Source organism: Nymphalis io, chromosome Z, assembly GCF_905147045.1.
Source record: "Nymphalis io chromosome Z, ilAglIoxx1.1, whole genome shotgun sequence".
In the NCBI taxonomy this organism is placed as follows: domain Eukaryota; kingdom Metazoa; phylum Arthropoda; class Insecta; order Lepidoptera; family Nymphalidae; genus Nymphalis; species Nymphalis io.
Genome location: NC_065918.1, coordinates 3,740,586 through 3,765,744, shown reverse-complemented (window position 1 = coordinate 3,765,744; position 25,159 = coordinate 3,740,586). Strand labels below are relative to the sequence as shown.

The following is a 25,159-nucleotide window of genomic DNA, read 5'->3' as shown; positions in this document are numbered from 1 at the left end:
AAGCCCTACCAACATGAATTTACATTTAATTAGCTATTTGGAGAAGTAACAGTAGGTACTTTAATTATAAAATTAAACACATTTTTCTAAGTCATGTTTTATTTTACACCGATATATAAAAAAACGGCGTGTTTTGAGTAAAAAACACAATATTTTTTTTAGCAATCACTTAAATCTAAAATCACACGCCGTTTGACTAGAGACGTTTGTAGGAAAACATTCCTAATATTAAAGTAATGAGTGATAAAAAAAAATTATGACTATTTTAATAAAATCAATATTCGATATTAGTAACGTCAAATACCTACACTACAAAAGTTGTGCCTACTAGCAACTAAGACACGTGGCATTATTCTAAATAGATTAAAATACTTACTAATTAATGTTATATAGTGGTTGAATAGTTCAATACTCTCTTGCTGTATTCAATAAGCATGACATTCGAACGAAAACAAAGCGCGTCAACACAACCGACGTAGAATGTTTATTAGAAAGAGGATTAAACAAAATGAATATGATGCGGTAACAATAAGGCTTGAACGTGACGATTGAGATGTTAGTCAAGTGGAAAAAAATCAATATGTGTTCGTTTCCATTGTCACGTCACAAGTGTAGAACGATTGACGAAAACTGGAGGAAATATTATAAAACAATTCGATTATTTTTACATATATTTAACTCGTGCTGTTACTGTTTGTAGCAGAACGAGCGTGAGTGCATCGTTAGTAGTGCAGCATGATTGTAGCGTGAGTGAATCTTAAGTTTCGATGTAATTTATCATTCATACAAATAATACAACTAAATTGAGAAAATACTATTTCAAACTTGCTTTAATCTATTTAATATCACTTAAGAAATCAGCATAATATGAACATGAATTTAACCTTCTAAATATCTAGCTATAAGTAGAGTAGATACTTAGACTTAATATGCTATTAGTGATAATTAATATTTATTACAATTAACCCTTTATTTACAATAATTATAAATATCTATCGATATTTAAACAAAGCAATATACTTCTTTAATATTTCCCAGTTGTTAACCTTAAGTTGGATCAATTAAAAAAAACAACTATGATGATGATGACGTCTCCTTGGTGGATTTAGGCACGGCCATCATTATCATCGAATACTACCCAGTATCTTCGTAATTAGCCCGACCTATAGTTTGTAGCCAGGGCCTCAGTGTCTGCGGCCTTATAAGCTAGCCACTACACAAACAAAGCAATCGAAACAACAAACCTTACTGAATGTTGAATACTTTAAATAATACACATTACATAAACATACAATAAAATAAATATATTTACACTAAATTGCAATTAACGATCCTTAAAAAAGAGGACAATAAATTTTGTTATAGATAATTTCTTAAACATTTTTAAATGTTAGGTACGTATTAAATACTTATGCACCTACAGTTTATATTTCACTGACCAGAGAAAAAAGTGTCGCTGTGTGCAGTATTTACAATATTCCATAGCATGTAGTAATGCAATAATGTTAATAAATATATACTACTTAGGTACGACTAAATCTTATGCTAACTATAACACATATAAATACAAGTTTCTTCATGTAAATATCGCTCACTACAGTTCAAATTAACATAATATTTTTGCGATCATATCATATCTACTTAGAATTCTATAAGTTTTTACAATTTTTATAAATATTATTTATTATTTTAACTAAACATCTATGTTTACCGTAACACTCACAACATAAATACCACTTTATAATGTTGAATAAAATCCGTAACGTAAAATAGAACTACTCGTATTTGTCACTGTTTCTGTATGATTAGTGTTTGTGGATGTATACCTGGAAAAGTCTTTAGGATAGAGGCGCTGTCGATTGCCTTTGGGCATAACAGCGCGATTGGCATTGAATCAGTGATCCGTACTAAAGTAAGAGTTCTGCATAAGGTAAAGCTTATCGATTGGATTAACCACAGCACCGGTACCTAAGTTGAGAGGCTCGTGAGATGAATGATTTCCATGTTGATGGGGATGGTGTGGAACCTCCAAATTCTGAAGGCTCATGGTGTCGGAAGCTCCTTCATCGAGCTGGTCAAAGTTACTGCCATCTAGTGATATGTCCGAACTGCAGAAACTGTCACCAGAATGTGCTGGATAATCTGAAAAAAAAATAAAGATTAAATATGTTTTCTAGAACGAACCAACAGAACATGATGAGTTAAAAAGTTTTTAAAATAAATTATTACAATTAGTTACGTGTACTATTTTTGATAAATATCAACAACGTACCATCGGGAGAATACGGGAGATTTGGGTTCAGAGGTTGACTCGAAGCCGAGTATGACGTATCCAAACCCAAATAATTTCCATGTTCATGTTCGCTGGAAGGCGATTCCTGCTTAATGCTCTTTTCGTCCTTATCCTTTTCCTTGTCCGCATTTTTATCACCCTCTTGCTTCGCCTTGCGTTGAATCTTTTTCATTTTAGCTCTTTGGTTTTGAAACCACACTTGAACTACTCGGACGCTCAAGCCGGTGTCTTTGGCAAGAGCTTCTCGTACCTTACGACAAGGCTTGGGGCTCACTTCAAAAGAAGCTTTAAACTGTCTGCGTTGTGCCGACGTTAGAATAGTTCGAGGACGCTTCGGTCCTCGCCTTCCATCGCGTGGCCGTTCAGAATCATCAATTATCATGTCGTCTTCCGTATGTTGCATCAAGTACATTTCCTTTTCAAAATCTTGCCTACAGAAAATTTGGCCAGCTCTGATGACGTATTGTTCACCCTTCTGGAGCGGCTGGCAGCACATGACGCAAACGAAGCACTGAATATGGAAGACATACTGCTGTGCCCGCATAACCATCTCCTGGGGTAGCAGCCTATCGCCGCACCGCGTACATTTAACACCGAACAGTCTGCGACAAATATATATAATGGCATACAAATTGGATAAACGCACAGCATTTCGCTTGGCATAATTATCGCGAGCGCACGCTAGCGTTATTCGCAATGGATTCAAATATATGATTAAATAAAGAAATAAAATTAATTAAAATTAATATATTTAAAAAAAATTTACCTATCGTAGTCAGGTTTGCAGTAAAGTTTGGCATTTCTTGTGTAGCATGTATGGGCTAGTGGACACCCGCACACGCAGCAGCTGAGGCAGTGTTCGTGCCAGGATAAATCACCAACTCGCATCAAGTAGCGGTCCTGGATCTTCTGACCGCACCCTTCACATATCTCAACGATCTTCTCCCTCTTGATGCTTGCGCTCAACTCTGCATATGACAAATCTAAAATTATTGGTATGTGGTTGGTCTTCTTGCGCAAAAATGCTTAAATAATAACTGTTAAATACCAAACATCTTTTTTTCTTTTGTTTAATAATATAAAATGAAGAGAACATGTGTTCTCTTTTTCGCTTTTTAATTCGCATTTGCTTAAATTAGATAATTATAGGAGTAACTAATATAGTCTAAGATATTAGATATATATGCCCTCATCTGTTATTTGATGATGATTTGATACTCGTAACTGACCAGTTAAAGCTGCGCTTTGATCTTCGCGTTAAAACCACGTGTTTTTACATATTTCTGAGAATATATATTGAAATAATTCATTTAAGTTTAATAAATGTGACATATACCGATTACATTATACATAAATTTAAACGTGAGACGTACTTTTGTGTCAGGAAACAGCTAAATACGATTTAACGATGATAGACTGACGATAAACCGTATCTGATGAAATAGCGGCCCCTTCGTTGATATACCTACGTTATAAACGAAATATATATAGGTAGGGTAAGTCGAAATGGCTTTGTGAAAGTATCAGCCGTCTCAACATGCTCCTTAGACATGGGGAGGGGATACGCCCCAGTAGGAGGAGCGTCCCGGGTCACCCGGGTCACGGGATCAACCCGAGAACAAAATGTCTGCGTAAAACTGCCATCCTAACCGTTAATCGATGTGTGCGGCTCACTTTCAGCAAATGCCACCGCTTTTTTCTAAGCCTAACCTTTGACTGTAAATTTTCATGATTCTAAGCTCTAATCGTAAAAATTACAATATTTTTCGATAGTTAAATACTATCGAATCCAATTTTAGAATGAAAACAACTTAATTAAAAATACCCGTATCTAACTTTGTCTCAATTATTTATAATTATTTTGCTTTTAATCGTTTGTTTTTTCAACTGAATGTCAATAATGTTAGCATCAAGTACCGACGTAACTTTAAACAAATTATCTTTGTTACAAGCTTATATCAGTCAGATCTTTAAGTTTGCAACTGGGTAAATGTGTAACTTTGTAATCTTGCAACTCGATTTCAAGACCACTTGCCAGCTCCGTATTTACTTGAAATTCTGTAGACTTAAAGTCTGGTGACAGTACAATGTTATCATAATAAACTTTGAAGTACTGCAACTGCTAATTAATGCGGAGTAACCAATATGTATAATAAGGATTACTAATACTATGAGCATATTTGTTATAATTATATTTACAGTTCTCATTTAATATAAATAAATATATGATAGTCATTAATTTTGACTCGTAATTTTATATTTTGAAATAATTAGGTAAGCTCTTATAATTTCTCTTAACGCAACAAAATTAACATTATTATAAAATGCTTTATTTATTTCACCTCCAGCATTTATACTTCAAGAGTCTCAAAGGAAGTATTTCACTGCAGAGTGAATTCTTTTAGTCGCCGAGGTCAGCGAAGCTGAGATTTTTCCAGGTGAAAATGTTTTAAAGAAGAGAAATATAAAAAATTAAAACCATTTTTAAAGAAAGTATTATTAATAATAGGGATCATTATTGATCCTTTTATTATATATGTTATATAAATTGATTAATGTAAATTATTTATTAATTTTTTATTATTCTAGCATACGTCCTGACTTCGCATGGGTATAACATCGTGATATTTTTTAGAATAATGATATTAAACAAATTGACAGTATTGCATACTAAGCGAATGGATTTTCAATATTCTCAGTAACAAATACCTACTATGTATAACCTACATTCCCCTAAAACAGGATTAGTAGTTTTCGTATTAATCAGAAAATACAACGAACAAAACTTATTTGTTTACAATATTAATTTAAAGATAATTATGGCAAATTGTGTTATATGTCATACAGCTGTTATGCCATAGGTTTGATATGCTGGTTCAATATGGATCGCGAAGTTGTCTCATACCTATCAAGTTCCAATATTCTAGTTCGCCCTATTAAGAACTCTTCAAACCTACATATCAATATATTGCAATATCAGTCAGTCAGAAAGTAATAAAAATGTAATAACATTGCTTCTCTACTTTCAATTAAGTAATAAGTAATATTTTACTTATTACTTAATTCGAAATAACATGATATTGTATTTATACATTACATTTAACTATTTAAAGTTATAAGATTTAAAGTTATAAGTTTTTGTTAAGTGTTGAATTTCTAACGTACGTTCTTTTATAAAGAAAACTTAAGCGACCTCTATGAACTCATATGACATCTACATATGACAATTAAATACTGTGCTGTTTTCCTAGCCTTTTGGGATTGGGATTGGCCATTGTGAGACGACTTCCATATTTTTTTTCTTAAAAATAAGAGAGAACAAGCTGTGTTGAAATTTAACTTTTTACTAAAACTTGAAAATGTATTCCTTGGAAAACAGGCATTCAGAGCAACATCTTAATTCTATTTTTTATTCTCAGTGAATATCAACGGCAGTCCTATTATCGCCACTGACTATCGCTGCTTCTTTATTATTAATATAGTTTGTATTTATAAAATTTAATATCAGTTTCCATTATAAAAATTTGTAATGTATTTGTTGCTGTAATTATAAAATTTTGCTGAATAAGAATAATTGTCACAAAACCCATTCCACGTAGTGTTTTTTTTCTATTAATAGGCCAGCGTTTGACCGTTGACTTGCCTGATGTTAAGCATCGACACGGTCTAAGATGTAGCACGCTTGCCTATAAGAAATCTGTTCACTCTGGATTTGAAGACACCAACATTGTACCTATCGGAAAAGTCAGTGTTACATAAATAGAAATATTTAATATAAAATTGAAATAAAACCCATCGCATATTAAGAGTAAAAAAAGTCCTTTATATAATAAAACTTTTTCTTCTTACGTGACAAACATTTCTCATTATTTGTTTCATTACATTATACTCACAATGTTTTCCAAGCTATTTTTATTAAATTCCATAATAGTCAGCATTTTTGCTGTAGTTGCCAAATCTTCGCCTCTCCATAGGAATTAATTGTTCGATTTTTATTGAATTTGTTGATACGAATTAATAATTCGAATTGATTTCAATAGCGTTTTTTGATATATTTGTGTTTAAAATTATATAAAATTTTTCGGTAATTGTGCATCTAAGGCTAATTTAAACATAAATTAGATTTGACAATGAACGCGACGCTAACCTTAAAGCACGCCTAAAGTCAACATATTTAAAACTAGGGCTTTGTCAGCGTCATAATCGAAAATCCAGCTAAACGGGATAAAAAGGCGAGAATATGTCAATGATGTCTTATTCTAGCTTTGATAAGCAGAAGTAACAAATATTAACAATAAACTCAATCTTTCGTATGTATGATATTAGTGCGATTATTATTATTCTAGTATTTATCTTTAAATTGATATACTGAAATATTGTAATGCCTCCTTATGTACTATGTTAGGTGAAGTATATCTATTTCCTAGGACAATGATATCTTTGGTTTGACTTATCTACACGCGAATATGCTACATACAGGTAGTAGTCCACGGGTAAAGCAGCAGCGAGCAATAGAAAAAATTACAACCCTTTTAATCGTGTTAAACTATAAATGAGATTAAAACTTAAGAATTGAATGCTCACTTTAATAGAATCTATAATTTATGCAAGCTACCTACAAATGATAAATAAAGATACGTATTTAAAAGTTTTAGAAAAAAAAAATACAACTCTTCTAATCTAATTAAACTATAAATAAGGCTAAAACTAAACAATTTAATGAAAACTTTAGTAAACGCTACAACTAAAGAATAGGTAACCTTAAAAGTAAAAAGTAATAATCTATAAAATTCAAACAAAAATATTAACTAAGACTAATAAAGTAAATTACAACGGAGTTAATTATTGTAACCTAAAGCTACAAAACATTTAATATTATCAATGTAATAATGAAATTTATGTAAAAACTCAAAACAATCCGACGAAACGCCGGCCGAACAACGATAACGCAAAATTTGAACGAAACGCAAATGCTAATACGTTACTCTCCTCCAGAAAATCTGGACTCTGTTTTTTAGAAATTGACGTACTTTGAATAACGTCATCTATGGGATAGTGGCCGCAACATATATTATAACTACAAAAGTACGTGAACTTTAAATTTTTATAACTTTTGAGAGATTATGAAATAAAAACTAAATTTACTACCTTGAAATATATCTTTCAGTTATTTCAATTTGTAATTTTTAGCCGTTTTAAAGATTACCCCGGACAAACAGACAGAAAGGCAAAAATAAAAAAAGAGCGTTTTGGTTTTGGTAACTCGCATATAGACATATTAACTTTAAAAGTTTTATTTAAATCACAGACAGACACATCATTTTTTAATCTGTATTGAGTATAGATTGTATAGATACGATCACAAACGACGTCTGTCATTAAACCTCAATAGCTAAACTATATACGTAAAAGTGTTAGTAGTAGAATATATAAATCGTATCAACGGTTTAATTCTCACTGGGTAGTTTATTGTATTGTGCGAATATCATTACATTACTCGTAGTATTATTTTTGTGACAAAAGAAATATTTGTACATACGTAAAATTGTTATCAAGATTATTGTATTATAAGAGCTGTAAAAACTTGTCTCTTAAAACACACAACAGTAAAGCCGAGGCTTGTCGATGGGTTATCCCTTATATATATTTTATATAAAAGGTAAACTTGATAAAAACCATACTATCAAATCATTACTTCTGGAAAACTTTATACTAAAATAAAGCTGAGTAATATAATAGGTACCTTTGTAGATATATAGGTTTGTATCGTTCAATTTAAGCATTGAACTATAGGTAGGAGGTATAAATAGGTAGTAATTGGTAACTCACCGCGTTATCGCCCGAACAAAGTAATCGATATCGCATTTAGTTACGCCTATATCTGTTAAACGTACAAATATTCGAGGTAAAATATCTTAATTAAAAAAACTAAAACAAAAATCGACTTTTATATCGACTATTATACTTTAGATCAATTAAACACCTAATTGATTCCTTTTTTATAATGTCGAGTGTTTTGGCCACGTTATTACTTGGTGGTAGGTCTTTGTTCAAGCCCGTCTAGGTAGGAACCATCTACTTATCACTTATCTATTAAATTGCACTATTACTAGTAATGTTATGTTTCGGTTTGAAGGGTGAGTAGAAACACAGTGTAATTATAGGCACAAGGGTAGGAATAACTTCTGAGTTTCCAAAGTTGGATGCGGATTGGCGATGTTTGGAATGGTTAATTCTTATAGCGCTCAATTCTATGGGCAGTAGTACCATCAGACGGCAATTCTATGGGCAGTAGTACCATCAGACGGACGTACCATGAAAAACAATAAAAATACAAAGACATTTTTTCAAAAGCTTGTGATTCAAACTTTTATTGGATTAAGAAAAAGCATATGCTTCTTATCGTTCTGTCTTTTCTATTATTTAAATTAGATTTAAGATTATCGACCACCGTAGGAAATTAATAGAATCTTGGATAGCTAAGCAGTTTCTATATCATCATTAATGGACTGCCTTGTTAGATGTCCTGTCACATTACATTTTAGAGTAGCTCTTTACCGTTAACCTATGTTTTGTAATTGTTATTAAAAATAATCTTTTTAATGAAAAAAAAATTATACGTTAGGTCCCTAAATACATCATAGGACCATTGAAGTCAAATAGGCTTGATTGTAATAGTTGCTAAGCTTAATCTAATCGAACAAAAACTCGAATTGATTGTAAAATCAACAATCGATATGTTTCATTTAATTCAGTTCAGAGCACTAAATTCATTAATTACGAAGACGACGTTTTAAGCCAAAATCATTTCGGTAAGGATTTTTTTCAAGTCATACGATAAATTGGTTCCAACAAAATGTTGAATCGCTTTAAAAAAAATGTTATACCTATCTGCAAATTTATTCAGATGTAGGTAAGCTTTATGTTAAAATCAATTTAAACATAAAACTAAACTTACATTTTTACATTTAATACATACGTAGATTACATTTGATACAAAAAAATTAACGTACTTACGCAAAATAAATAATTAAAAAAATATTCTAAGATTACCATTACCTAAATAAAATCTTAATCATCGAATGATAATATATCACGAAAAGAATTACTAATAATACATATTCAGTTCACTTAATTCATTGTACAAATTGCAGGTTACGCTTAACAAACAACACGCCTTTACAATTTCACGGTAAATAAATGCCTACGATGCGTTTGTTTATTTAAATCCAAGCGATAAAAGAGTACATCTCCTATATTTAAATATACTCTTAAAAAAATATAGTTGTTTCTATAAAATTTTGTCACACTCGAAGGATTTTTTAATATAGTATCTACTTTTTTTCTATATACGATCTATACTAGTTTTGAAAATATAAACGAACATAGAAATTATTAATAAAGAAATGTTTTGCAAAAATTCGTACGAGAAAATTTTGAAATGTGTTTGAATGTGAAAAATGGAAATCTAAAACGGATTCGTAATTCAAAGTATAACAGTTTGTTTACATTTAAAATTTTGTTATCCAAGCAAGACCGGACATAGAATTCGCAACTGCAGAGCTACTAAATGTCTGTACTAACCTGTTCTGCCTGCACAGGAGAGTGGCGGCTGCATGCTCTCTTGCATCAATCCCGAATTTATATTTGTGTAAAACTCGAGCATTTTTACAAATAACTGACGCACGAACACCACACCAAGGCGCACCACGCGCCTGCCGACCGTACAATGAAGAAGGGTGCAAGTGACGACCTCTAGCGGATCACATCAAACGTCTCTCCCTTCCATTTATCCCACCAATCGCGTGCTGTTGAGTCTGTCCGTACCGCCCACTTCACTCGTAACCCAACCTACCTATTATACAGCTCACAGCTATAACATTTGCCGCTCGCCGAAACGGCACCAACAAATTGTATTTTTTCATTTGTTGGAAAAAATTCGGCAACCTACCACTTCCAATACACTTTCATTTAAGGATAGGGACATGAACTGTGCGAGGTTTTTTTTTTTAAATGTAACTGAAAACAATATGATGTTTTTTAATATATTCAATCCTTCAATAGGGTTTATGTAGCCGTATTATTTAAATATAAATTCAATATATTAAGTTTTACATTAAACTTTATCTAAGAATTTTATAAGCTTTCATTTGAAGTTAGCAATAAATTTATTTTATAAGAAATATTAGTTTTTAATAAATATTACAACCATTTACTTGGTAGAGTAAGATGTATATTGTTCTACATTGTAACCGATTAGGTTTATCAGATAACAAGCGCGATGAATATTATCAAGTTATTAGCAAGTTTATATATTTTCGTTTTTAAAGGATTGGCAGTAGGCAATGGGCGTCGACAAACTATTAATTTTAGAACCTGTTTTAATTTTTTTATGCTTCCAGGTGGTAGTTACTGTTTCGAATACCCACTGTCCATATGTTAATAAGAAATGTATTTATTTCGCTTTAAAAGAATTAGTTTGTAAAATGTATTATAAATAAAAATAATAAATTAGTCAAGAGCTTTTAAGAGAAACTGTTAATTTATGATTAGGTTATATATACTCCTTTTGTCGTGTGGGTTTTTTTTGATGGTAAGTGTTTTCTAATTGTCGAGAGATCGAGGAAGTTTATCTACAGGCACAACTCACAAGGGGCATTACATCTTAGTTCCAACGTTGTGGCACATTGACTATGTAATAGTAGGTTGATATTTTTTATAGTGTCAATGTCTATGGCCGATATAAGGCCGAAATGACTTACCATCATGTGGCCAAATTGTCAGTATGCTAACATCTATGAAATAAAAAAAGTTAAATAAAAAATTACGTTACGATGTTACTTTATTAAATTTAGACTTTTTTAACTCTTAAAAGTTAACTCGTAAGTCGACAGAGAGTTCATGTCGTGTTAAGAAGAAAGTTTGGATATTATAGTGATAGAATTTTATTAGTTTAACGTTGCATTTTTATGCAAAAATAACCAGGTTTATTTAATATAGGCAGTTACTTTATTTATATTTGTTATCTTATAGTTGTCATGCACGAGCCTTCGTCGTTTCAATCATTAAAAATGGAACCGACAAAAGTTGATACCCTATAGAAACACGGCCATAGCTAAAATTGAAAAAGGCGAAAAAATAATTTCATAAAAGAAATAAAGATTAGTATTTATCCAGTTCAGTCCGTTACGATCTGAGATAAAAATCTTCCTATATAAGTATATTTGTGTAGTACCTATATTTTTGTTATAATTTGAATAGAGTTATAAATATTTTTTTCTATATATCAGTTGATGGCGTTTTAAAAAACATAAAATGCGTTTGCGTTGAGGTATCTCGGCTGGGTACGAACTATTGTACTTCGAGTGGGCCAATTCTACCATTGAACGTATACTTGCGCCATCCTTCTGTAAACATCGTGAATGTAAATGGTTACCCGTGCTCGGATATGGCATATATAATATAAAAAATACTTCTCCCTAACTTTTTTATTAATTTAAAATAGCTTATTTTCTCTCTCGTTTCAACGGATTGTTTTATTTAAATAGGATTATCAAATTTATACATTTTAATAATGTAAATAGGAATTTGTTAGTTGTATAAAAATATGTTATGCCACATCAATTTTTATTAAACATCTTTAATTATATGGATTTATTATTGTGTTTTCATTTATCGGGATGAATGAATAGCTCTGCGTGCGTTTCTGCCCATTGTGTCCCCGACCACTTGAAGCTGAATGGTGGGATGAACAAGAAAAATGACATAGACGGGTTACCGCAGGACCAGAGAGGAAATATGTTTAATACAAATGCAATTTGTGCATTACAATCCGATAGCCCGTGAGGGATTCCGCTTTAATCGTATCAATATTTTTTATCATACTATTGAAAAGTTGACAGACCGAGATTTTTTGCCTCTTTGCATTTATTTATTCCCTGTCAATAAAAAGTATTTGATTTTGTTTCCACGACAAGAATAAACTAGACCACTTGAGGTGTGGTTTTGTATTTTATAAAGTAGTTTGTGTAGTCGCTCAGTTTGCATCTGTTGAGGACAATTCTTGTTTTCTACTGATTATGTATCAGTACGAGGACGATATTTTATATGGAGAGCTAGCCGCAGTATTACCGAGTCTACGTTAGTAACACATGACAGCCACTGTAATTGAATAGATTCATATTCCTATATCCATATTGATTAATTAAAGCATATTTTGTACTGCTCCATCGGTATAGTTGCATTTATAAAGTTATTCAATTGAGTGTTCATATTCCCATGCTTAGAAAACACGTGAAGCCGTTGGTCCCGCGTCTGAACTGTTTTTGTCATTGGGATCAATTATGCAACATGTGCGTACTTACTTTCTAAGTACCTACTTAATTTTAGAATAAATATAGTATACAATATTAGTAAATTATTAAACGCATTTTTAATGTAAATTCATTTAATACTAGATATGCAGCAACTAATGAGGGAATTAAAAACACAATTTGAAATATTCTAACTAATAAATTATTGGTACAAATATTGAAGAGTCTAAATATATATTAAACTGCACTGACTGACTCGTTTGGCTAGCGGCTATTTGAAAAGACTGCAAAATCTTCTTTAGATTAACTTTGCAAATATTCCAGTTTTATTAATAAGTATAAATATAAAACGTAATACATAGAACTTCATATGTAATAAGTGAGTGCTTACATTACACACTTTTCAGTTTGATTTTAATTACTGTTTTCTATTTTGTAACATATACCTACCTAATATAAGTTCTCGAGTGTCCGAGATTCGCTCGGTTGTTAAAATAATTTATTTATTTTTTGTGATATTTTTCTGTTCTTCAAGAAAGTTATAATATAAATTTAAAATATATATAAGATAAATTTAAAAAACAAAACTTTATCAAAATATAAAATTTGAGCCAAATCGTTACGGCTTGAGATACATTAAATATTATAATATTTAAACTAATTGTATATAATAAATAAATATGCCATTTATTTATCGAATAGTAAACTACACGTTGCGTTCAAATTTTAAAAATCCTGTTATGGAGCTTTTGTCGCGCCCGAGTCGCTTATGTTCATAGATAATATTACTCTTATCCATTTAAAATTAACAGCGTTTTGTTATAATTCTTAAGGTATTCGAACATTCACAAAACGCAAAATATGTTTTTTAATATTTATCTGTGTGTCCAGTTGATACATGGCCATTTAGACAAAATAATAAGTTGTCTTTTTACTTAACAAAAATTATTCATGAACAATCCTGTTATTTATATATAACATGGATAGGACAATGTTGTGCTTAAAAATATTTTTTACCTATCCATTTAAAATAACGGAACGAACCCAAATCCTCGAAAACGAACGTTTCAACGAACCATCGCTTGAGACTTGAGCACACTACCGACTACGCAATTGTATGTTTAGGTATTGATGAATATTCCAATCGAAAACGAGCTAAACCAAATAGTCCATAGATATTCCAGTGAAATGATCCTGCCCGGTTTGTGATTTTAGTATTGAAAAAAAAAACGTATTCCGAACAACCGTATACATCGTTCACGATTTAATCGTTTTCGACAGTTATTGAATTTGCATTCCGTCAAAACGTTATTTTTTCCGCTCGTGTAACAGAAACGTGAATTTCAGTTAAAGCGTTTAAAATTTATACGTAATGTTCTGTAGTAACAATAAAAATACCTTAATTTCGACACATTCTATCTCTGTTATGTCTATTATCCTCTATTAACGTTCTCAATTCATATATTATCTTTATTTATAACTGATTTAATTTTATTTCCAAATTTCTGATAACAACTTTGACGACATTAAAAATATCCTTTTTCCCCGAATCCAACTTGAATACAACATATTATTTTGAATTTCGACCATGTCATGTTGTTTATTTGTCTTCACTGTTCAATTGGTATAGACTATAATGACTAACTGATTCTATTAAAGCGAAATAAATACATTACCTTTTTCTTAGTAAGATATAGTTAGGTAGTATTTAAATCAGTAACTAACAGTTACCTGGAAGCGTTAAAATGGAAACAATTTAATAGGTTGACAACTAATGCTTAATGGCAAGCCCCTAAAAACCAACTATAACTCGATAATATTAAAATTTTATCTGGAATCAATGTTTTTATTGAATAACTAACTTAACATAACCTATTTTTTTAAATATAATCGTATGAAAGTAAACCTAGTACAATATTAGTCACCCATTCATTACTTTTATGATTTTTTATATATTATTGAAGCTAGACATTAACTGCACATTCAATAGGTAAGAAAAACGCTGCCATTTATTTTTTAATTTCCAGGTATACCTGTCTTATTAGTCGCATTTTATTCCTCTTTAAATATGTTCTCAATGTTAATACTATATAATATTTTGATTGATCAGATATCTTAAGCATTACGTTTATGATTGAATAAACCATATTTTAGGGCCAATAAAGACGGCTATGTTTTAAGAACAGGTGGAATTTAATTTGCCTTTGGGTTGCTTCACGTCAATAAAGGCTATGCAGCACACGTGCCGCCGACACGGGTGATCTATAATACTCAACAGGTTCAAAGAATTTTCAAACTTATATCAAGGGAACTATGCTTATATCGGCTTGAAATGTCAGGAATCTTATGCGAAAAGGGTCCGGCTTACCCCTGCTGTAAACATAGGGATGTGTTCCCTTTTAGATCTGCTAACGCTGAATTGACTTTGTGATATTTGAGATTTCTACTTTGATTATGTGTCTTATTTTGATCTACTAGCTGTCAATATATTTAAAAGATAATAGTTTTTTTTAAGTTGAAATCGTCCTACGAGATATAATAAATTGTTTTTACCACAACAAATGTAATATTGCAAAGAATCTCATTTACCTATAAATATACTTATCGCTTAGTCATCTCTCTGTTGGATGGATATTTTTAAGTATTCTCATTTGTCTCGATGAGTTCTTGCTCTTGTAGGTAGGAATGTAAATTGAATTTTATATTACTTCATTCTAAGTAAATTTAAAAGCGAAATATAAATCCAGGAATTTTAATAGTCGTATCCTGAAGCGAGACTTTATTAATCTGACAATGAGTAAGATTATTTTTAGACTCATTTTCATATTATTTAATATTTATTGTGTTAAATGCGTAATTAAATATGTTGGTGTAAGTTAGTAAGCTTAAAACATATCACATTTAATGCCAGAAGTACAATTACCTCAACCTATAAATTTTAATTGATTACCTACTTATTTAACTGAGTCAAAATTTTCAAGTAAAATATTTGATAAGTGCTGCAAAGCTTCACTTTATTCTATTTTTTTAAATTTCAAATAATACTGTAAGCGGTTGTATCATGAGTGGTATATAAGATTGTTCAGTTCAGTCGGTCAGGGCGTGTCTTCTATACTTCACAGGACATGTAAAACCTCTAAATGCCCAGCTGTATATATGTATGTAAATATATGTATACCCTTTGCTTTGGTGACCGGTTGAACGGTATAGTAAATGATGCGCTGCGGTTTGCGGCGCGTCACAACATAGCGGTCTGTATAAAAAGCTTCTCCATTAAAAATTCTTTTATAAATTACACATAATTATTTATATGCGCCAACTTTTATGGCATTAGGGTGAACAGTGTTGAAATCTATTTATCTGAAATAGATATATCAATAGATAAATAAATCCTTACTTATATTATAAACCTGAATGTGAGTGTGTTTGTTATTGAAAGTTTTGTTGTTTGTTACGCTTTTATATCCTAAATACTCAATCGATAATCATAAAATTTTTTTTTGAATTCATGTCGTCGTCGGCAAAGTCGCGAGCGGAAACTAGTCAGATACAAACATCGTTAAGGCGCTAACTATTTCTTAAATACAGATAGCACATTTTAAAACAAAGTTTGCGTATCGCGTAACCAGCCAGTCGTTAAATGTAAATAAAAGTCAATTCGTACGGAAAGATTTAATCGCCGTGTGATGGCGTGGGGCGCCGCGTGCGCGAGAGTCCTTACTAATCCTAGGGGACGCACAGGCGGCGCAGCGTGACGCTGAAGATCAGACTGTTACAATGTTTGTTACGTCTGCTTAAATAAAAACCAAGCTTAGAATCAATTCTATAAAGAAACGATACAATTATTTGCTTATTAAATCATTCACTCTGTAACTATTAAAGCGTAGTTCTATTTTATTAAGGTAAAATCTTAATCATCTATAATAATTATATATAATAAAAAAAATCCTAAAGTAACTCTGTCCGTTTGCTTATATAGTCAATTTAATTATTAATTGATAAATAATTCAACATCTATATATATTCTATACTAATATTATAAACAGATATAATTTGATTTTTTTTGTATGTTTGTTTGTAATGGATAAATTCAACAACTATAAAATCAATTTAAAAAATAAAGCTTCATTATCAGCAAGTGACTGCTATATTTTACTAACAAAAAATTAGGAATCCCTACGGAAATTGCAATAATGTAACCTAGGGTATCAAAAATTTTTACAACAAATTATCTACCAAGATATATAGTTTTTCAACTCGGACGAAATCGGGGGAAATAAATATTTTCAATAATACATAACTAATTAAAAAATATACTAAACTAATACATAAACTATACGGTGAAGGAAAACATCGTGAGGAAGCCACATGCAGGCTTATAATCTAATTTCACTGAAATTCTGCCACATGTGTATTCCACCAACTCGCATTGGAGCATACCTTCTCCTCAAAAAGGGAGAGGAGGCCTTAGCTCAGCAGTGGGACATTCACAGGTTGTTACTATTACTTATCACTATTACATAATTAATAAAACAAATTTTGAAAATAATATAGTTGATATTTTTTTGACAATATTTATCATAATAATATAACAAGATTTTTTAATGAATGTAAGTTGTAAGTAATGATGGTAAGTTTTTTAATTTTAGAATACAGAATATTAGAGAGAACAATTATAAGAATTAACTATAATGTTTAAGTATTTATGGCACACTAGCTAATGCCACTTGTAAGTTATTGGTGTTAAGACAGAAACTTACACGTGGTTACATACAACAACTGTACAAAGTTTTAATTCAATTGATTGTCAACGCATTGAATTACAACTAAATTCTTGATAAAAACTCATTAAAGGAATAAGTATCGCTTGACAATCAAACATAGCCCATATTAATGACTAATATCCTTCTGACCGATTTCGGCCAACGCGGCCAATCTCAAGAGATATAAGCCAACTGCGATATATCATAGGTCACAAGTGAGTGCGCAAACACAGTTGCACTCTCTATTCCCTCTCTCTCATAATCCGATGGGACGGCAATTCGACACGACCGGAAAGAGTACAAGCGTAGGATCATTTGCATGCTTTTCGAGGCACGGGAGTGTACTCTCTTCCGGGCTGGTTGTGAGAAGACCTCGGGATCTGCGGCCTTAGATCAAACTACAATACCGACGAGGTAGTCAAAAGTATTAATATAAATTACGATACCAATATAAATATATCTGTATATATTTATTTATCAGTTAAATACTAGTAATGTTTTGATGTGAAACATCTATAGCGCCTCGGAGCCATGCCCTCTCCGCCTCCTCTCTGTACGTCCCTTGCGTATACCTACTATAATAAAATTCGATGCTGATTATAATAATAAGTAAATAAATATTTTGTTGATTAACAATACTCTTATTTTTTAATTATTTTACATCATTATATATTCATTGGTTTTCTTTAATTATAAAATAATTCAATGACCATCGATTTCGATGTGTTAACATCGATCTGTCGGAAATCCCGTGACTTTAATTATAAGTATTTAATAAAATAATAACAGTCAGTAACATTAGAATACAATCTTGTTACTATATTTAAAACGTGACACTCGTATAAAAGCCTTGAACATGGTATTGCCGAAATATTTTAATTTCAAAATACTTCATCATAAATTCTACCAAAACAAAAGTTCTACGTCGCCTGTAAAAGGCAAGTTTGATTCATAAAAGTTGCTTCAAAGCCTGTGTCACTATTTTATTTACTTTTATAACGTTATTTCAATTTCAGCGATTTACAATTTAGGACAATAAAATTGACTATTGAGTTGAATTGAATATATTAAATGTTTTGCAATGCTTCGGACTTTACACAAAGGAATATATGGTTTCATTAGTTGCAAAATATATTAAATCGCTGAATATAAAACGTTCAACATATAAACTAATATTATAAATGCGAAAGTAACTTTGTCTGTTACGCTTTTAAATTTCTGGGCTAAACCACTGCACCGATTTTGATGAAATTTGGTATGAAGCAAAATTGAACCCAAATGAAGCATGTAGACTAGATTTTGCATACCTATTATCTGCCCCGTTGGGCGAATACAAGTATTCCATAAGTTGCACATGTCTTTGTCATTGTCAAGACAAAATTAGTATTTAACTCCCATTACAAATAAAATAACTTTTATGTAAAAAAGGGATTGGTTTTTGTTATAAATATGTTATGTTTGTGTGTGTCTAAGAAAAAATAAACGATTTTAAAAATTATCAAAAGTAAAATCTCGCTGGAATTAGGACGCATATCGATAAATGCTAACTGAGGAAACAGAGTATGAAAAGCCCCCGCCCTCTCTAACACTAGTGCCAATTTATCTAAAGACGTATTATTTGATACCTGAAACTAATTTTTTTTATGAAATTAAACTGAAAAAAACTTTTGTTTTCTAAGAGTTATCGGGTTTTATATTTTTTAAACCAGAGTGTTGTGTTATGTTTGGATAGTTATATTATCATAAGATTAATTCGTGCGAAAAAAAAAACGAAAAAAATATCACAGAAGAGTTTGGAAGGAAAATCTCGTAAGCCACGACTTTGTTTCACACGTACTCGTACGTTAATAATATTGAAACTAAAACACCACATTTAGCTAATTAATAATGAAAATTGTTGAAAGTATTTGATGAATTCAGGAGTGCGTTGCTTCTGCTAAAATAATAGTAAGCATAAAATGCATATTGTTTTAGTGTTATCTATTGCTTAATTTTTGTGTTTTGAAAATACTTATGGAATTTGTATTTACTTCCTAAATCCGCAGACTGTGATTGTAAATACCGTCCAAAGAATTTTTAAATTCAAAAGTATAGAAACCTAAGTTATAAAGTGGTCCAAAGCTATAGGTACTGTTCACAAGCTGACTTGTAGCCCGAAGCAGGCTTGTTTCGGGCGGCATGACGAAAAAGGTGCCTATGTGTACTCATCTTTAAAAACTCTTTAGACAAGAGTAAAAATAATATTTGTACATCAGTGCAACATTCAACAGCTTACTGAATTAAGTTTGACGATATAATAAGTTGCGTAAATTGCGTTCCGCTAGTAATTTTATTCATGCTTAAAGGCGAAAACAGGTGACATATTTATCTTATTTGTAACATAGAAATTCAATATGTAACTTATAGATGGATAACGTTTAAATGAATGGGGCGGGAAGGTTTTAGTTAAATAGTGTCACGTGGCTGTCACGTGTCGTGCCCGTTGGGGGTAGTTTACAAAGCCAAAATATAAATAGCTCATTTTTGGTTACCATTTAGTGATTTTATCATAGACTTGTCGACTTCTTTGACTTTGATCGCGTTCAACTATAACAATATAGAATACATTTTTAATTTTTTCCTTTTTTAACAATCAAACGTAATCGTTTCGTTTTTGTTTTTTTTTTTAATATATTTACTTATCTATTTGTTTAGACTTAATATAAAAATCCGTAAAATGTTAAAAATAATTATAATGTTTATTTCTTGAACTGTATGAGGAGAAATTATTTCATTAGCTTTGACGTGGTGCGAGCATTACACGCGGCATTTCTGCTTTGAATAACGAAACTAGTGATGTAGTATAAAATTAATTAAAAAATAAACGCCTAGTGACGCAAATGTATGTAAAAAAAGAATATTTTTAAACGATTTTATCTACTATAATTTATCTGCAAAAAAAAACGGTCGTTATAACATACGAATAAAAAAGAGAAATTTCTTTATTTTAAAGTCGGTTAATACAAACATTTTCGTGAAAACGTTTCGTTTCCATGTTATTGATCGTTCGGACCCTACCCGACTTTATTGAATCTCTTTCAGCTATAAAACCGTTCGTTTTGTCTCTACTTGAACGGCTGTGGGCCGTAGCAGACCGCGCTTATTGACGCAAAGGGGCCAAATCTGAGTAAAAGATCGGTTATTTTATAATAGTTAATAACGTCAGCTTTGCCGTAGGTCGAGATTTTTATTGCGTTTTCTACAACGACGCGGTTAACATTGCATATTTTTTAGAATACACCGAGCGAATCCATGAAATATTTTGTTATCGTTATATTTAGTTCTTGAAATAAATTCAAATTTCGAATTTGGTGAAGATTTATAGATTTAGTCACGGTATATTCATAGAGGTAATCAATTTCACATGTAGGTAATGAACTGCGACATAATAAATTTTTTCTAATAAACTCCTATTTTATTTAAAGTCCATATCCAATGATCTCGCAAAGTCTTCCAATTTTTGAAGTCATTTTATTATACATATAAAATATTCTAAGTACCTATTAGTAAATTTTAAATTTCAAAATTGTAGAACTTGTATACAAAACATCATTCGTGATTTCACCCTCTCGATAGGCAATTAAAAAAAAACAACTTATGTCCATTCTAAGGGTTCAAGCTTGCTTCGTACTCAATTTAAGCAAAATCGGTTCCGTGGCTTAGCCGTGAAAGACAGTAACAAGGATACAGAAAAACAGACAGTGTCTTTCGCATTTATAATATTAGTATCGATAATTATTTACTATTATACGCATTTATTCATTTATATGCATTTTAGTTAAATCTATAACTTTATGTAATCTAAAGCTCGTAAAAAATGTAGTAGTACATAATTAAAACTTATATGATAATAAACATCAAAAATTTAAATTAGGTGTTATTCATTAAAAGACATAAATAAGTTCCCTCAATATAAATATATAGAGATATTGCACTTGCAAGTTACAACACGGAAATTCAACTTTATAAATGTATTAGCGGCCCGCCCTAACTTCGTCTGGTTTGAATAATGATTTATCTTAGTGGATATTACGAAAGGCTTATTTATTTTAAAACTAACATACATTAAGAAAGCCACCGATACTGAAACGCTCTTTTCAGGTCTCTTAGAGTTCTGTCTGGCTTCTGTGTGTGAGCTCATCTTCCATTCATCCCACATTATCTGACAGAACTCTTGAAATGATCTTTTTATTTTAATTATAATAGGTAGGCACTGGCATTTGATTTTACATCGCACCACCACCCATATATATTGACACTATAAGAAATATTAACAATGGCTTACATCGCTAAAGCGCCTGTAATTACACTGACTCACCTTTCAAACCGGAATACAACAATACTAAGTATTGCTAAAAAGCCGAGATGGCCTAGTGGTTAGAACGCGTGCATCTTAACCGATGATCGTGGGTTCAAACCCGGGCAAGCACCACTGAATTATCATGTGCTAAATTTGTGTTTATAATTCATCTCGTGCTTGACGGTGAAGGAAAACACCGTGAGGAAACCTGCATGTGTCTAATTTCATTGAAATTATGCCACATGTGTATTCTACCAACCCGCATTGGAGCAGCGTGGTAGAATAAGCTCCAAACCTTCTCCTCAAAAAGGAGAGGAGGCCTTAGCCCAGCAGTGGGACATTAACAGGCTGTTACTAATACTTAACTAATTTACTAATACTTAATAATTACTGTATTGCTATTTCGTGGTAGAATATGTGATAAGTGATACCTGTCCAGTTCTACCACTGGTAAACATGGTACATACGAATGGAACATAAAAAGCTATTGTGACTTAAATAGTTAGATATCTATATAGCCTCGCGGACTTTCTGTAGGTAATGATAAGTACTATAAACATGTAATACATTGTTTTAAATGTCATCAATAATTTTCTCAGCGCGCGCCAAGTAATGAATTTGGTTACATTTATTGCAATTTTCGTAGCGATCTCTAACTTTTTGAAAATTAGCCTATGTTACTTGCTGATAATGTAATTTTCTGTAGGTGAAAGAATTTTTTAAATCGGTTTTTGAATTTATCCATTACAAACAAATATACAAAAAAATTAATTTTACGTCTTTATAATACTAGAATAAATAAATAGTGAGTTTCGATTTATATACAAAATTTTCAAGGCGCTGGTTTTGCCTATCACAGGGGATTTTAAGTCATATTATTGTCAGGGCATTATTGGAGCCCCGTGGTGTATCGCCGCCCTTAAGGCGCTGTTCAAACAGTCGGTCGAACATTGGCTTATTGCTGTACTGGAATATGTGTGCAATAAATATTTGTATATTACTTGTTTAGGTTTGTATTTAAACGCATGTTATATCCATACATAAGTATATATGTATATTATTTACTGTGTTTTATTGATGGTTTACATGCAATAACTTTATAATGCCACGGCAAAGTGCAATAACTTTCGGAAAATAAGAAGATATTGTAGCTAATAGGTACTTAGAAAGCAATAAAAAATACATTTATTTATTTTAAAATTTTAAAATATTTACTATATACATATAGAAATAACATATATAAATGAAGAGATTGATTGAGTGAGAGATTTTAAATGAATAAATCTCTCTCATATTGGCGATATTCAATAGAGATACGAAGTCAAGAGCGCCGCTGGAGTCTTTATGAAAGGCCGCCCAGAGCGCCTGACCGCTCAACGATGAGTGGCGTCAATCAAACCGGTCATTTCATACGACAGTTAGGCAAATATCATGACGAACGAAATGGAAAATAATTTAAAAGTACCAAATTAACTCCGTAACTAATTGTTAAACTCCGTTTTTCAATCGTATTTCTTACCAAAACAAAAGGTATTGTATTATTTGTAGTATTATGTCGAAGCGCTGCCAAAAATGAGAACTTACTTGACAATCTTAGAAAATTCGCTTAAATTAGCACTACTCATGTATCGCGTCTGCAAAACATACCACTGCTAAAAATATTTAATTGTAAAGTGTAAAGTAACATCCTGTAAAAATTCCACTGCTGGGCTAAGGCCTCTCCTTTTTAAGGAGAAGGCTTGGAGCTTACTCCATTTTTATTTGATTCATAGTTTTTGGTAAACTTTAAATATTCTTGACTTCATATTTCAGCTTTAAATTATATATTAAATTACTGTATGTTGTATGTTGTTATTGTTCTAAACTACGACTAAGTTTGAAGGACAACTAAAATGAAACATTTACGCTTCGTGGAATTGATACCTAAGTTATGTGTTCGTAACTGGATTCCTGTGGCAGGAAACTATATTTAACTTAAATCACACATATATTTTTTCTCATTTAACTATTTAAAAAAATGCTTCAATTGATTATCTACGAGTAAAGTTTTAAATTTAATAAATCTTACAAAACTTCTTATAAAGACAAGATGTCTTTCGGCCGAAACACAATTCAAGTCTTGTACTCGTAAAAATAAATTTGAAAAACATGTTTTTTCAATGAAGTCTTCAATATCGTGATATTGTCTGCGGCGCAGCTGGCGTGATGAAAAATACGAAATGTATTCCATTCCGAATTTTTCATTATTTCGATATTACGTTTCAATGGGGCCACCGTTTATGGATGTAAAGTTTCAAGATTACAGGTGGATTACTTATGAATATCGTTTATGACGATGATGATGAGATTTATAGAGAGAGTCCTTTGCCCAGCTGTGAGACATTTACAAGCTTTTAATTCGATTTGTTTTACTCTGAATACTACTTGAAGGTGGTGTCACTTAACAATGATATCTTTAATATTTAAAACTTGTTTCAATGAATAAAATTGACTAAAGAAATAATAATTTAAAGTACGGAATCGCGAACACGAAACTATACGGAACTTCCCCACGTCTTCAGTGAGACATCGATGAGATCAAATTCTTGCTCACCGCGAAAGTTCAAAAGTTCTAAGTTGTTTGTATTGACTTTAGTTGGTATCGATGTTTCGGAAATCGAATCGCAACCCTTCGTCAATAAGACTCAACATTTCTACCAATTAAAAAAAGATGTTTTTTAATTGGTAGAAATGTTGAAGATTCTATCTTATGTTTTGACTCATCCAGTACAATCATTATTATTTACAATACAAATATTTAATTTTTTGAATTATAACGATTAACTAGCGAATAATAAGGAATCCTTCTTATCTCTATATTTAAAATCTTGACATTTATCGTATTTTAATCAATGTTATGGTTTTAGGCTTTTAGTACAATTTGTCGATAAGAAAAAATAAATACATAATTACCTTACAACTTATATTTAGCTGGAAAATGAAAAACTTAACATCGAATGTTTATATCTATCATTAATGTGTCTTCGCAATAGGCGGGATATTCTCGATCAATGTTTTTTGCATAAAATTATTCACAATAAGGTGCGCAGCGACCAACTTTATCAAATATCCTTTACTGTTCCTCGCAAACATCCTCGAAACTAAAATATTCCATATCCCTATCACGAAAATTCGTCTTGGAAAGCTGGCTGGCTGGCTAGTGCGCATATCTGCTCGACATAGTGAATTAACAAAAGATATACATGGCATTGACATTTTTCATGACAGCTTCATTACTTTTAAAAAAAGCTAATTTATCAGCGAGTCCATCATCAAAATAGTGCGTGCGTTGAGATCCTGTTGTTTGTTTATTTTTATTTTTTTGATGTATTTTGTATTTTCTTTTGTTGTATTTATGTTAATGAAGAAAGCATAGGTCAATAATAATTATTTTTTATTTTATTTTATTTTG

At 31.3% G+C, this 25,159-nt stretch overlaps 1 protein-coding gene across 1 annotated transcript in view; it reads right to left on the bottom strand.

Moving 5' to 3' along the window:
- Window positions 1–1,744: 1,744 nt before the first annotated feature.
- LOC126780603 (LIM homeobox transcription factor 1-beta-like) overlaps window positions 1,745–25,159 on the bottom strand; it is a 37,080-nt gene continuing 13,665 nt past the window's right edge. The window contains exons 2-5 of the mRNA XM_050505211.1: window positions 9,878–10,008; window positions 3,060–3,261; window positions 2,273–2,895; window positions 1,745–2,142 (exon numbers count right to left, since the gene is read on the bottom strand). Coding sequence (XP_050361168.1) covers window positions 1,895–2,142; window positions 2,273–2,895; window positions 3,060–3,261; window positions 9,878–10,008 — 1,204 coding nt within the window. The 3' untranslated portion in view covers window positions 1,745–1,894. The remainder of the gene's footprint in view (window positions 2,143–2,272; window positions 2,896–3,059; window positions 3,262–9,877; window positions 10,009–25,159) is intronic.